Source organism: Schistocerca piceifrons, chromosome 11 (assembly GCF_021461385.2).
Source record: "Schistocerca piceifrons isolate TAMUIC-IGC-003096 chromosome 11, iqSchPice1.1, whole genome shotgun sequence".
In the NCBI taxonomy this organism is placed as follows: Eukaryota; Metazoa; Arthropoda; class Insecta; order Orthoptera; family Acrididae; genus Schistocerca; species Schistocerca piceifrons.
Window position 1 is genome coordinate 144986420 of NC_060148.1, and position 16699 is coordinate 145003118.

General features: G+C 43.9%; 1 protein-coding gene across 2 annotated transcripts in view; it reads left to right on the forward strand.

Annotated features, from left to right (window-relative positions):
• The window catches only part of LOC124720495 (glycine--tRNA ligase), a 148386-nt gene that overhangs the window by 70331 nt on the left and 61356 nt on the right, over nt 1–16699 (forward strand). For both annotated transcript variants that reach the window (XR_007006175.1, XM_047245854.1), the window contains exon 8: nt 4332–4496. Coding sequence is in view for 1 of the 2 variants with exons in the window: in XM_047245854.1 (XP_047101810.1) it covers nt 4332–4496 (165 nt within the window). In the remaining variant the exon portion in view is untranslated. The remainder of the gene's footprint in view (nt 1–4331; nt 4497–16699) is intronic.

Here is a 16699-nt window from a genome sequence, read left to right on the forward strand (position 1 = left end):
GGAAAATTGTACTGAAATGCAGGAGGATCTGCAACAAATTGATGCATAGTGTAGGGAATGGCAAGTGAATCTCAATTTAGACAAGTGTAATGTGCTACGAATACATAGGAAGAAAGATGCTTTATCATTTAGCTACAATATAGCAGGTCAGCAACTGGAAGCAGTTAATTCCATAAATTATCTGGGAGAATGCATTAGGAGTGATTTAAAATAGAATGATCATATAAAGTTCATCGTCGGTAAAGCAGATGCCAGACTGAGATTCATTGGAAGAATCCTAAGGAAATGCAATCCGAAAACAAAGGAAGTAGATTACAGTTCGCTTGTTCGCCCACTGCTTGAATATTGCTCACCAGTGTGGGATCCGTACCAGATAGGGTTGATAGAAGAGATAGAGAAGATCCAGCGGAGAGCAGCACGCTTCGTTACAGGATCATTTAGTAATCGTGAAAGGGTTACGTAGATGATAGATAAACTCCAGTGGAAGACTCTGCAGGAGAGACGCTCGGTAGCTCGGTACGGGCTTTCGTCGAAGCTTCGAGAACATACCTTCACCGAGGAGTCGAGCAGTATATTGTTCCCTCCTACGTATATCTCGCAAAGAGACCGTGAGGATAAAATCGGAGAGATTAGAGCCCACACAGAGGCATACCGACAGTCTTTCTTTCCACGAACAATACGAGACTGGAATAGAAGGGAGAACCGATAGAGGTACTCAAGGTACCCTCCGCCACACACCGTCAGGTGACTTGCGGAGTATGGATGTAGAAGTAGATGATGGCAGGAGAACACACATAAAAAAGGTATTAAAGCTTACAAACTGTAATGGCTTTCATATGTATGTTCTCCTGCCACCACTTTGTGAGTAGATTGTTTACCCAACCAATTACATTATTTTTGGAAAAGCTTTCGAGGATAATGGAGAGAGGAAAATGTATCAGCTTGAGGTCAAGTTATAAGCGAAAACTGTTCTGATACTTCTGACAGTGGAATGTGTGTACCAGTATTGTTGCTTTTGAGACTGTATGGCTGGCAACTTTCAGTGGTGGTAGTATGTATCAAAACAAGGAAATCTGTGTAGTAAATGTGGGCTCTAAAAAGCATACCTTACGAGCTATGAGCACTTGTTTAATAGAGGAGATTTGTTTTACAGTAACAAAGATGAAGAAGTGGTTATAGCTCTTCAGGTATGCATTTTAGAGGCTCATGTTTCCTAGACAATTTTTTCTTATTTTGGTCCATACTATTGCAAGTTGCATACCTTACGATCTTAGCAAAAACGCTACCAGTATGTGTATTCCACTGCCAGACATATCAGAATGATTTTCTTTTGTAACTTCAGAATTGTTCGTTTCTGGTACAGGGATGCTGCCTTTAGGGGGCGCATTTATCTGTCTGCATCATCCTTGAAAGTTTGTAGATCATCACAGAACTACCCTGCATATACATACATTTATAGGTGCCGGCATCTATAACTTTGACATTCAGCGGCATTATTGGATGACGTTCTGGACGTGGATTCTGTGGTGTCACCGCCAGACACCACACTTGCTAGGTGGTAGCTTTTAAATCGGCCGCAGTCCGTTAGTATACATCGGACCCGCGTGTCGCCACTGTCAGTGATCGCAGACCGAGCGCCGCCACACGGCAGGTCTAGAGAGACTTACTAGCACTCGCCCCAGTTGTACAACCGACTTTGCTAGCGACGCCACACTGACAAATACACTCTCATTTTCCGAGACGATAGTTAGCATAGCCTTCAGCTAAGTCAATTGCTACGACCTAACAAGGCGCCATCACCAAGTTATATTGAGATGATAATACTGTATCAACAAGACCAATGTTCACCAATTGTGGATTAAAGTTAAGTATTCCAGCAGCTACGTACTTTTCTTTATAGCATTCATTACGTATCCTGTTTCAGACCTCACGCCACCCTGCGTGAGTTTAAGCGCGTGCCTTTCGGCTTCCTCTCATTGTGTCTAGGCTGTCTTGTCTAGACACAACAGATTCCTATTCAAAATATTATGTATTCACTCCCCTCTACAAGTCCTCTTTTAATGGGAATTTCCAAACACCCCCTGTTTTAGTAAATTACTGTGCTATTTCTTCCAAACACCTTCTATTCTAGTAATTTACTGTGCTATATCGTGTAACAGCCTACACCACCCAATACTGCACAAGACTTGTAAAAAGTAAAATGGCCCTATCTCAAAAGGCAGTAGGCTTCCAGACTTACAATTATAGAACTTTTCTTCTAGTTTCGACGACTACTACCTCTTTAACTCTTGTATGAATGTCACACTGTTTTTAACCACCCTGTATTGGGAAGCAATAATGTGTGTGTGTGTGTGTGTGTGTGTGTGTGTGTGTGTGTGTGTGTGAGAGAGAGAGAGGGAGAGAGAGAGAGAGAGAGAGAGAGAGAGAGAGAGAGAGATATGTCGTGTCCACCCCAATGCTCAGCGGCCTGAATTGCCTCTGTAGTTTCGCGAGTGGACTACATTGACAGCGGGAGGTGACGAGAGCTCCAGAACATTTCACTCGTTCTACAAGGGTGGATCACCTCCTGCAACATTTACAAAGATTGCAAAATCCTTTTTGAAGTTTGAAGCAAGGAAATATGCATTTACTCGGTACTGAATGTGCTCTGTGGTTCTGATACCTTTTCTTTCCTTTAGTGTTAGTCAATTCTCTCTCCCCTTCAGTCACGAGCGTTTTGATTAATGGGAACAGGTCAGACGAGAAAAGAATTGAAGCTTACGAATTATGGCACTACAGAAGACTCTACATCTACATCTGCATCGATACTCCGCAAGCCACCTAACGGTGTGCGGCGTACGGTACCTCTATCGGTTGTCCTTTCTATTCCAGTCTCGTATTGTTCATGGAAAGAATGATTGTCGGTATGCCTCTGTGTGGGCTCTAATCTCTCTGATTTTATCCTCATGGTCTCTTCACGAGATATACGTAGGAGGGAGCAATATACTGCTTGACTCTTCCGTGAAGGTATGTTCTCGAAACTTCAACAAAAGCCCGTACCGAGCTACCGAGCGTCTCTCCTGCAGAGTCTTCCACTGGAGTTTATCTATCATCTCCGTAACGCTTTCGCGATTACTAAATGATCCTGTAACGAAGCGCGCTGCTCTCCGTTGGATCTTCTCTCTCTCTTCTATCAACCCCATCTAGTACGGATCCCACACTGCTGAGCAGTATTCGAGCAGTGGGCGAACAGGCGTACTGTAACCTACTTCCTTTGTTTTCGGATTGCATTTCCTTAGGATTCTTCCAATGAATCTCAGTCTGGCGTTTGCTTTACCGACGATCAACTTTATATGCTCATTCCATTCTAAATCACTCCTAATGTGTACTCCCAGATAATTTATGGAATTAACTGCTTCCAGTTGCTGACCTGCTATATTGTAGCTAAATGTTAAGGGATCTATCTTTCTGCGTATTTGCAGCACATTATTACACTTGTCTACATTGAGATGCAATTGCCATTCCCTGCACCATGCATCAATTCACTGCAGATTCTCCAGCATTTCAGTACAATTTTCCATTGTTACAACCTCTCGATACACCACAGCATCATCTGCAAAAAGCCTCAGTGAGCTTCTGATGTTATCCACAAGGACATTTATGTGTATTGTGAATAACAACAGTCCTACGACACTCCCCTGCGGCACACCTGAAATCACTCTTACTTCGGAAGACCTCTCCATTGAGAATGACATGCTACGTTCTGTTATCTAGGAACTCCTCAAATGCTGAAGATTTTGGCGGGTACATCAAATAACTAACAAATAGGTACTGAAAATAACTGAGGTGACAAGAAATTTGTGGCACAACCTGACCAAAGGAATGGTTGATAGGACATGTAATGAATCATTGAGGAAATGCCAGTTTGGTGGTGGAGGTATGATTCAGGGATAGAAAGACGGAGGCATGAATACAGTAAGCACTTCCAAATGTGTGTCAGTTGCCATACTTATGCAGAGATGAAGGGACTCTCACAAGATGGCCTAGTGGGAGAGCTGCACCAGTCTTCCGACTGGAGACCACAACAGTTGTGTACTGCACTACTGTGTTTCCAACCTACACAAAATTTGTCTTCTTTGTGCAGGAGTGATATTTTTGTGCGTTTCGTAATTTTTGCTGACAATTGTGTATTATATGTCGCGTGTAAATTTGTTACACACTAGTCAGAGGAGGACATCAATTCTAGAAACCTGTAACATCCTTTAATCACTTACCTCAATTTGCCAATTTACTCGTAGTCAGGTTTTGTCTACGTGCGTACACGAGACTTAGACCGATCCGTTTTGCCACAGGGCCTGGTGGCGAACGAGACACTGGGCTACTTCCTGGCGCGCATCCAGCTGTTCCTGGAGCGAGTGGGCGTGGACCGCCGCCGGCTGCGGTTCCGTCAGCACATGGCCAACGAGATGGCCCACTATGCCCGCGACTGTTGGGACGCCGAGCTGCTCACGTCCTATGTGAGTAACCTCACACCTGCTAATCTGTAGTGGTAACTGAGACTCTAGATTGTTTATAAGTATCTTCAGGATTTCAGGAGATTCCTGTACAAAACCAGATTCCTGTACAAAACCTGTGAGTCGTACAGAAAAATGATACTCGTCATTAGATAGAGCACTCTCCAATTTGAAAGTGCACGGGTAGGGGTATGCGTGTCAAAACATATTTTATAAAGTTACGTCCACACATATGCAACTTTCCTCGTGCACTATCACGGAGGCACGGCAATAAAAGTGCGCACAGAAATTTGTGGAAAGAACACGTGCACACGGGGGCATTCTTGTGTCCACACATTGGCTTGTTGCACGAGCAGTCTGCTCTAAATCACTGTCTTTGCCTGGTAGCTTGAGCTGTATTTAGAAGAAAAGGTGACAGAAAAAGCAAACGCAAAAGTGACTGTAGATAAAAGAAGGGAAATCTGTGTTGCTCGAGGCTTCCCGGCAGACGAGTTGTGTTTTGTGGTTCTCGGGTGAGATGTCAGATGTCGTCGTGAAATTTCGACAGTATTACATCGGTGCAGCTGACCGACATTTTCAGGTGCGGCACACGCAGTGCTGATGCTGTGACCGTAGCTTCCTATTTACGACAGTCTGAGCCTCCACAGGTGTGAATTTACCAAATTCGACGACTCGTACTGCAGATATGCCGATCGGTTGCGAGAGAGACAGCGACGTCACCTGTCGGATGACGAACGCGTGCGGAGTGGCTTCAGTCGTAGTGCACTATCGTCACTCGCCGCGGCTTCCTGCGTCGGGAGTCACCGCCCGAAATACGTGTCCACACTGGGGTGTGCCCATCTCCGCCATTGTCAGTCAGACATCTGTGTCACCACCACATCATCGTCCCTTGTACAATTGACAGTTCTGATTTGTTGCCACTGTGATTATAATGTGACCGGCGATGGATCCTGTGCCGTGCCGAGTCGGTATCCTGTGTCCCCGTTAAGCAGATTAGTCGAGCTGCAAATTCCCACCACTTCTTTAATAATACTCTCCCAGCACAAAGATGCTGGCAAGAGAATGTTGGTGTTTTTGTACTCCCTATTGTGTCTTGTACTGAGACAACGTTTGGCCACTGCAGATATCTCTGGCCGGACCAGACACGCGTGTCGTCGATGTTCGACTAACCTGTCCTCTGTGGTGCGACAAGTTTATCCGATGTGTGACGTCCTGCAGCTATGGGAATCTTTCAGAGAATGGATAGTTCAAACGGGAGATTTTCCGTGCCTTTCACCTCGGCGCGTGCTGATCAGAGTGAGGAGTTGGAAGAAGCTGAAGAACAGAGAGGAATGGTGAACTTGCCATATGTCAGCAATGTCTCTTTGAAAATGAGGAAGATTATTGGAGAAACATAAAGCTAAGTGTATCTTTCATCCGACAACAAAGCTCGAGAGTTCTCTTAGGCTCAGTTTAAGAAGGCCCGGCACCTCTAAGATTCCCTGTAACTGCGGGACATCGTACTTTGGACAAAGTTGTCGTACTGCGGAGGACAGACGTGTCGAATTTTGACACACCTGTTTGGAACAGAAATCTGCAGTGGCTGAGCGTTGTCTCAGTTCAGGACACAGTATCGAGTACAAAAATACCAAAATTATCGTGCCGACAACTTTGTGCTGGGAGAGTGTTATTAAAGAAGTGGTGGAAATTTGCAGCTCGACTAATGTTCTTAACAGAGGCACGGGATACTGACTCGGAATGGCACGGAATCCGGCACTGGCCACTTGAAAATCACAGCGACCACAAAGAAGTAGTGCCGGTTCTACCGGGGATGACGCTGTGGTGGCGACAGGCGTTCGGTCGCCAGTGGTGAGGACGGACACGTGTCAGCACGGACACACACACTTCGGAAGGGGGTTCCGACAGAGTGCACCGGGGCGGCCGACGGCAGCACGCGGTGCGACCGATGCCTGGCGGACGATTGTCTGTCATGGTGCCGTCTCTCTTGCTGCCGATCGCCATATCTGTACTGTCGGTCACCAAATTTGGTGCGTTCGTGTCTGTGCGGTTTCTTCTCAGACTGTCACAAATAGGAGGCTTCGGGGACAGCCTCAGCAGTGTGTTCACCGTACCTGTAGGTGTCGGTCAGTTGCACCACTAAAATATTGTGGAAATTTCACGACAACCGACGTCTCACCGAGGACCGTACTTACAGGGTATTTGTCATTATGTGAAGGTTCATTACTTTTCAGTGCGTCATTTGTATTTTATTTTACAAAAAATGTTGTTTATGCAACATTAATCGTGTCACTTAATGGTCTCGGACTTGGCAAATTTGGGACCTTCATATATGGCACTTTTGTTTTCCAATTTTGTATTATCGATCTCCTTCATTCCTATTTGTAGTCATTTGTTGAGGAGCTACACGTATCCCGTCATTTCTTTTGTTCAGATGTCTGGCTCCTCAGTTTTTGTGCTATTTGTTGCTGTAGCATGAATATTTGTACATGGTTTTCACATACTTTTTTATAAATTTCTGGCTTATTCGTCTCTTCTTTCCCGCTTTGAAACTAGCAGTATCTTATTCTTTACAGTAATATAATCGTAGCCTTTTTATCTAATACTTGACGCTCAGGGCAACGTATCTCAAATTTTTATTTGAGTAATCTTTGTCTCTAATTATACATAAATTTAAGTGTGCTTCTTTCGGAGTCAACATGTATTATAGCGCACAAACTGCTTCACAGGAGAAAGTCGACACACTGTGGAATCGAGCACGTGGTTCCCAGCTGACTGTCATCTACTAAAAAGTGCAAAGTTTCCCACTTTTGGTGACCTCCATTTCCAGGAAGTCACACATGCACAGATGTGCCCACATAATTGCACTGTAGAAAATCTATTTGCTTGTGCAAAGCTGTACAGCAAGAAACGGCATCATGCGGATGCACCTTAAAGGAGTCAGTCGTGGCAGTTTGGCGACAGTTGGGTACCGTGTATCGGGTGAAAAGACAAAACAATATGTGGGTGGTACAACACATTCTGGGAGACTGGCTGCTTAGACAGAGCGGCTGGGACTGACAGCAGAGGAGGTGAATGTGTGTGGGAATTATTTGTCAGGAGCATAAAGAAATTGATGATGCATGTGAGGAGTGAATTGCAGGTACCGGAGTTGAGTCTGGTGCATTCTACACAAGTGTCTGACAGGGTGTACATATCGTGGGACAGCTGGGAAGTCCGGAAAAAAAACGGAAATTTTTTCATCTGGAAAAAAACCTGAAGTTTTTTCATCAGAAAAAACCATGAATTTTTTAGTATTCCAAGGAGGAGGTGATGGTGTTATGGTGTGGTCATGTTTTTCATGGATGGGGCTTGCACTGCTTGTTGTTTTGTGTGGCACTATCACAGCACAGGCCTGCATTGCTACTGAAGAGCTATTCGGGGATGGCGATTGCATCTTTCAGCACGTTCGAGCACCTGTTCATAAAGCACAGCCCGCGGCAGAATGGTTACACGACAATAACGTCCCTGTAATGGACTGGCCTGCACAGAGTTGTCCTGACCTGAATCCTATAGAACACCTTTGAGGTGTTTTGGAACGCCGACTTCGTGTCAGGCCTCACCGACTGACACCAATACTTCGCCTCAGTGCAGCAATCCGTGAAGAATGGACTGCCATTCCCCAACAAACCTTCCTGCACCTGATTGAACGTATTCCTGCGAGTGTGGAAGCCGTCATCAAGGCTATGTGTGGGCCAACACCATATTGAATTCCGGCATTACGGATGGAGGGCGCCACGAACTTGTAAATAATTTTCAGCGAGGTGTCTGGATACTTTTGATTACATAGTGTATGTTCTTTTTGCACATTGTCCACATATAAAGACCTGTCCATTGAGGCACCTTTAAAAATCGAATACCAGTGATGGAACAGGCTTTTCTTTGGGTTTCTTTGCTAGCTCCGACGTCCAGGTTAGTGCGATAAAAGCTGGGGCAGATGTTCAAATTGTGCGACACTTGGCACTATGTGCATCCGTTTGCACACTTTATTTACTTAACTTTTGTTTATTGACATTTGCTAGCATCATCTCCTGTCACCTTCTGTGTCAATGCTATCACACTTTCTCGTTCTCATCAGAGAAATTAATGTAATTAACACTGAGTTCTCACAGCTTCCCTTTAAGGTGTCTTTCCACGATTGGTTTTGTAATCACTTTTCACGCTTGAACTGTGCAATACTGACATGCACCTCATTGAATTGGAATGTGCCTACCTAGTCAAATAAGCAATTTATTTCCCTGTACGGCCAGGCAGTGTGGTGATTCTTCTGGAAAACCTGGAAATCTCAGGGAATTACATTTTAGCTGGAAAAATCACAGAAATCTTGGGAATTTCAGGAATTTCATAAAATCTCAGGGAATTCTGTGTTTCTAACTTAATATTTAGATCTAATTTTATTGACTTTTAAAATACAAGAGCAAATCATAAAGTCTTTGCCCCTATATTTTAGCCAAATTATGGCTGTAAATGTGGAGTCAACATATCCATTCCCAGAATTTGTGTGTGCCAGCCTTATCTGCTGGTAGCTCTATCACATGGTGCTGCTGCCAGTTGTTAAAAATGGGGGTTGTGCTTCACATGTCGATGGCATTACAGCAATGAAAGCAATTTGTTTTCTACGGAGTGAGGGACAAACGTTTGTGGAGACTGACAGGGAAATGCAGCCCACATATGGGGGAAAACTTTCAATTTGAGAACTGTGAGGTGGTGGTGGTGCTGGTGTTGTGAATTCAATGAAGGACGTGAAGTCTTGTATGACAATAAGCAATTGGAGGAGTTGCATTTGCCACTGACTGATGACAACATTTCCAGTGTGGATGCAATGGTGAAATCTGATTGGCATGTGCATATCACGGCCTTTCCCCAGGAGGTCGGCATATCGAATGGGAATGTTTACGACATTGTTCACGTGTCTTTAGGATATTGGAAGGTTTCATGTCAGTGGATGGTTGAAGAGTTGGATAAGAGGATGAAAGGCAACCGAATAATGTCTTCACTGAATCGTCTGGAATGGTACTCCGAGGAGGGTGAAGGTTTCATGGACCGTGTTATTACCGGTGATGAAACATGGATGCTGCATTTCATGCTGGAATCTGAGCAGCAGAGCACAGTGTGGAAACGTATGTTCGCATGTGACAAAAGAATTCCATTCTGTGGCATCTATTTGGAAATTGACGTTAGTGGCCATCTGGGATAGCCGTGGACCACTCCTACCTGATTTTGTGCCACGAGGTGCAACCACCAATGCTGACAGTTGTTATCCCACACTGTCACATCTGAAGACTCCCACCGGGCGAAGGTGCCGAGGGATTCTGGATGTGGACGATGTGATTGTGCTCAGTGACAATGTGAGACCGTGTGTGGAGATCTGAATTGCCAAAAAGTTACGGGCATTTCACTGGGAGATTCTGGACCACCCACCGTACAGTCCAGACATTGCCCCTCGTGATTTCCACACCGAGCAGGTTTTAGACCTGGGAAGTCCTGTACCAGTCAAATTCTGGCACTGATGGAACATATCGAGGATGGGTTTGAGAATAAACTAATCACCGGGCTGGCACTAGTCGACCTAAGTTCCGCCTACGATACAGTAGATCACCGGACACTACTGCATAAAACCTACGAGACCCTGAAAGACTACCACCTAGTCAAGATAATCGAATCCCTGCTCCAAAATAGACAGTTCTTCGCAATGCTTGAGGGGAAAAAGAATCGATGGCAGAATCAGAAAAATGGGCTCGCCCAAGGGGGCGTGTTGGCGCCAATCCTATTCAACGTATATACAAATGACCAACCGACTCCAGACAAAACCAAAACTTTTGTATATGCAGACAACCTGGCAATAACAGTTCAAGGCAACAGGTTTGAAGCCATCGAGAAGAAACTAGAAACTGCCCTTTCTACAATGTCGACCTACTACAAAAAGAATTCTCTAAAACCCAATCCCACCAAAACTCAAGTGAGTGCATTCCATCTGAACTCGAGGCAGGCAAAGTACAGGCTCAGGCTCAATGTTACCTGGGATGGGACATTACTAGAACACACAGATACTCCCACCTACCTTGGCGTCGTGCTGGACAGAACATTGACATACAAATATCATTGCGAAAAACACATAAAAAATTAGAAGCATGAAATTCCCTAATAAGGAAGCTGTCCAATAGCAAATGGGGTGCCAAACTGTAATGGTACTTTGACTACCGCGCCTCCGCCAATACAAAGATATAATTTACGATCGCGCATGCGGAAGAGCGCTGCGCCAGCGACCAATTTGTATAAATAATTTTGATCTTTTTTTTGTGTAGGTTTTTGTTTTTAACAACTAATTGATCACACTCTCTCTCTCTCGTCTTCATACGAAAGACGTGTATTTTTCGGCGATGTGTTGAAAGGGCTTTTGGGTGGAAATTAAAATTGTATTACAAAGCGAGTTTGTTTCAATAGTGATTCGAGGTGGTTATCGCCAAATTTGTAAATTGATCATGACAGTGACAACTTGAAGAAGTTTTCAACAGACGGAGAAAAGTGAAAGACGGGTCGTACTACAAGAGAAATTAGGAGGACAGCCATGAAGACTATATTGTAATTATTACTGCGTATCTAACAAGATTATAAGGTAAATTTCAATTAGTTTCTGATGCTATTTCCGTACAGTCGCTTTTTGTAGTGTTGCCGACCCGGTCTGCCATGCACGGTCAAATTACAGCACGATCTCAATCAATAATACGAAGTCCGCCTTATCCGTGACAGAAACCACCAAAATTCCAAACCCAATCAGATTTTCTATTTTATATTTTTCACGGCAGAACCCCGAGGATAAGGAAACACTACAAAACCTACCGTGGTCAGAACTTCAGCCCAAGCTTTGTGCTTCTCAACTGCCGAATATGCCTGCCCGGTATGGTGCAAATCTGCCCTCGCAAAAAAGGTAGATATTAGCTTGAATGAAACATGCAGGATAGTGACAGGCTGCATGAAACCAACCCCATAGAAAATCTTCACAGGGCTGCAGGTTTCACAAACCCTGACTCACGTAGGAAAGTTCACGAATATACCGAGGAGCTAAAACAAACCTTTGATGCCCGTCACTCAATATTTGGCCTAGAGTGTGGCCCCAGCAGATTCAAATCCAGATGCCGTTTCCTAAGTTGTGCCTTAGATGAGTCCCCCATCTTCTATCCACTAAGAGAGGACCCACCGAGTGGCATTTCTGGTGATTGGAAAACCTGGAGAATGCTTAACCGCATCAGAACTGGGGTGGCTCCTGTGAAATCTAATCTGATCGAATGGGGTTTGTCGGACGAAAATGACGACAAATGCGACTGCGGCACTCGACAGGACGTGGAACATTTTCTACAGTGTCCTGCCTGCCCCCACAGGTGCACCCTCGACGATCTATGGCTGGCTAAAGAAGAAGCATTGGACATTGTCCAATACTGGGCAAACAAATTGTAGTTTCCGGACACGAAAAAGTAAACTAAGTCCACATTTTTAGACCGCTGAAGAAGTTCCTGGGAGGACAGCGATTCACAAGTAACGACAAAGCCGAGACGGCGGTCCGACGGTGGTTCCACAGTCTGCCAGACGAACTTTACCACAGGGGCATCTCAAATTTAGTGCTGTGACTGGACAGATGTGTGAACCGGTGTGACGACTGTGTGGAGAAATAGTGTAAGGTATGTAGAGCAGGATGTGTATTTGTTATTACCTCTATGTAGCATACTTTGGCTACCAAAAAATAAGGCCAAAGACTTTCTGAGGTGCCCTCGTGCTGAATATTTCAAAGTGTGTTAATTATAGGAATATTATTCCACATAAATTATCGACATTCAAATACTGCAGTTAAACTATCGTTTATGGCTGACACATAGCCCAGCTGAGAGGGGAGAGAAGTCTTTCTTGTGGTATGCTGCGCTGCCCCCCCCCCCCTCCCAATCACCATTAATTTACCAGGAGCTTCTCAACACTATCTTCCTCCCCACACTTGGAATTCTTGGGGAATTTTTTTTCCAAATTTGAATAGACACTTTGCCAGATAATCAGTTTGCCTTGCCAAGTAATATACTCAATACATTATGTTTGTTTATGTTGAGTGAAAGCTGTATTTTCAGTGTTAATTTTACAGTGTTGTTGACATTTTTAATTTGAAAATGGAGACTGCAACTTGTAGTGTAATGACGTAAGTTTTGTATAAATGTTTTTTTTTGTGTTGACATATGACCATGTGCAGATTTAATCACCTACGTCAGTTACAAAACACTTCAAAATTATTTCAATTCTTTTTAAAGTTGTCTCTGAATGGTTCTTGAACGAAACTGTAATTAAAACATCATCATTTGAGTCATATGCGCAGAATTATGTCACTCGGTCCAATTGGTTTGCACAAACTTTTTTTAAATTTAGATGTCGTTTGTTTCTTCTCAGAAATTATATTAATGCAAGTTATCTGCTTTAATAAATATTAAAACCACATTGAATAAACTTTTTAAGACTCAAACTCGCAATGAACGTTGTCAAAAATTAATAATCTTGTCAAATAAATCAATAATACTTCTTCCTTAATATAATTCTTCATAAATAAATTCTCGGATCACGTATTTAAACTTTTGTAGTATATACTAGTTTATTATCTTCATATATACTACATATAGACATGAACATGAGCCTTGACAAGATAGGACTGAACATTTACAACATGATTAAACTTTCTATGACGTCATTGTTGTAGAAACATTACAAATTCTTATTTTTTCTGTTTTTAGAACCACGGCGCAACAACTCGATTTCAGGATCTTCTGTTGCTCTTTGGCTGTTGACGTGCGACGTATAGTGGCCAGCAATTTTCTCTCTGGTCCCGGCGGTGAAGATGCTGTCTCCGTTCGTTGCGCCGCCCTCTCTGTACATGAAACATAAAAATAAATACAAAACTTTAGATAATTCACAAGCATTACAAATATTACAAAATACATAAACAAAACACTAAATTAAACTTATATTCACCTGCAAAATGGGCTGACACTGGTCCCATGGGTGACGCTTCAATTTCGTGTCCCACTACAAACTGTAAAAAATTTTGTGCTTTTCAATATTAATGGAAACAATAGCTTCTCCAGTCTAGAGGCACACCATCCGATGAAAAGTATCGAGACACCTATTAGTGGAAATTAATACGTGATGTGTCCACCCTTCACTTTTATGACGACTCAGAGCCATTGTCAGTGAGGTATCTGGACATCTCTGGAAGATTGGCAGCCCATTCTTCCTCAAGAGCCAAACCTGGGGAGGGTTGTGACAGGGGACACTTGTGTCTGCAGTGGAGTTAAGACTTCATCTCAACCGAAAGGTGTTCTGTCGGTTTCAGGGTAGGATTCAGTGTAGGGCAGTCCATTGCAGGAATGTTATTCTCCACAAACCGTTGCCTCACAGATGCTGCTTTATGACAGGGTGCATTGTCTTGTCAATACATACAGTTATGTCTAGACTCCTCCACTGCACACATACACGATGCTGTGAAATGTGTTTGTGTACTTCTGAATTTAGGAGTTTGTTAAGCACATTAAAGGGACCACCTAACTAAAAAAAGACCCCTGTACTGTATTCCACTGTTGGGTAACATTCTCCAGGCATTTGGCAAATCCAAACCCTCCCATCAGATTACCACAGGATAAGGCGTGAAGCGTCGTGCCGAATCGCTCATTTCCTGTCATCCACTGTCCGGTAGTGTCGCTGTCTATCCCACTTCGAGGGTTGCCTATTGTCGAATGCAGAAATTTGCAACTTATGGGGACCTGCTCGGCTGTCAGACCCCGTTCCGTGTAACTCGATGCCGGCAGTAATCGTGTCGACCTTACTGCCATTAGCACTTGTGAACTCGCAGGCGATTTCTTCCACCAATTTCATGTTACTTTTTACGATCGCTCTCTGCAGTGCTTGGAGGTCCACGTCCATCGGTACGAGAGTGTCAAAATGTCCCCAAAAGAGTTGTCGCTCGTGTGGTGCCGGACGACAAGCCATCATTCAGAGTCGTCGAACTCTCCTGACTGACACGTTCTTCCGTTACTGCTTCTCTACCGACAACAGAATATTCGCCACCTCCTTTCACACTGGCGTGTCTGCCTCTCGGGGTCAGCTCCGCATTACGTAGCGCTGTCCAGATACTTTTGGTCAGGTAGTCTATTTGGCATTTTCTAGCTCCTTGTTGTCAAATAGACTACAGAGACCGGACATTGATAATCACTGAAGCTCTGTTGTTAACGTTTCAGGATTGCAGTTTCTGTGCCGATGCTTGATGTACCGATGGTAATTTGTGTGGCTGGCTTTTACAGGATAGCATCAGTTATTTTTTGTTGGTCTAGGGCAGGAATTACTTGTCAAAATAAATAATTTTTTTTGCTATTTGTAACCTTTATTACACTTAAAATACACACGATCACCCAAACTGAACTTCCACTGTGGTATACATTGAACCAGTATTCAAAAGTTACTACAGGTCTTTCAGAGGCCATTGAGACTGAATATGAAAGGTACATCTTACTTTGCCTTTTCATTGGCTTCATAAACAATAAATGATGTGGTCATATAAGTATTTAGTAGCATTAGGAATATTTTTGTGTACCACTTCACACAGTTTTTCTTCTTTCCACAATGACAGTTTGTAGCTCCTGACGTCTTCTGGATCACTCACTTTCTGACATAGATCGTAACATATTGTCAGCACAGATAGCCCTGCACATAGCGGACGAAATAGTGTTGCTCACTGTCAGCAAATACTTTAGTCTGTGTTCGTAGAGGTCGCTTTTGACACCCCTCGTGGTCTGTACCCGTCCCGCGATATGGACGGACGTCTTCAGAGGCCTTGAGAAGGGTGCCAGTCCTACCCTCCTCCGACACTCGTTTTGTTCGATCGTCCACGATTATTCTAACTCTCAGTACGCATCTACACGAACGGATCGAAACTCGACAACAGGGTCGGTTACGATTTTGCACGTGTGAGGGGACACGAGAAGCACTCTTTGCCAGGAAACATTAGCGACAGCCCCGGACATTTGCACAAGCCCCGCCCATTTACCCCCCTCCACACCTACTCCCCGCCACACCAACCAAGAGCGCATCAGTATGATCTTTATATCTAAAAACAAAGATGATGAGACTTACCAAACAAAAGCGCTGGCAGGTCAATAGACACACAGACAAACACAAACAAACATACCCACAAAATTCTAGCTTTTGCAACCAACGGCTGCTTCGTCAGGAAAGAGGGAAGGAGAGGGAAAGATGAAAGGAAGTGGGTTTTAAGGGAGAGGGTAAGGAGTCATTCCAATCCCGGGAGCGGAAAGACTTACCTTAGGGGGAAAAAAGGACGGGTATACACTCACGCGCGCGCACACACACACACACACACACACACACACACACACACACACACACACACATATCCATCCACACAAATCTTAACTGCCTCGGTACTTCCGCCTCGACTGACATCTCTGCCCAACCACTTTGCCTTTACATATGTCTGCCTGTGTCTATATATGTGTGGATGGATGTGTGTGTGTGTGTGTGTGTGTGTGTGTGTGTGTGTGTGTGTGTGTGTGCGAGTGTATACCCGTCCTTTTTTCCCCCTAATGTAAGTCTTCCCGCTCCCGGGATTGGAATGACTCCTTACCCTCTCCCTTAAAACCCACATCCTTTCGTCTTTCCCTCTTTCCTGACGAAGCAGCCGTTGGTTGCGAAAGCTAGAATTTTGTGTGTGTGTTTGTGTTTGTTTGTGTGTGTGTGTCTGTGTTTGTTTGTGTGTCTATCGACCTGCCAGCGCTTTTGTTTGGTAAGTCTCATCATCTTTGTTTTTAGATATATTTTTTCTACGTGGAATGTTTCCCTCTATTATATTCAATATGATCTTTGGTAGTCCTCGTCGCCGTCGTGTTTTTGTACGTAGTTTTTTGTTTTACCGCGGTTGTCCATACTAGCAGTGTTGTGCTGTTAGTACTTCTTAGCATTTTGTGTAATACTGTCAAAATGAAACATTGATATGCACTCTCAATAAAGTTATCATACACAAGGTACCTAATCTTGACTGTTGTGGCCAACTGCTGTCAAAACTGATATCTAACAGACATTAAAGTACGATAAGATGTGTTGGAATGACACTGACGAAATTATGTACATAT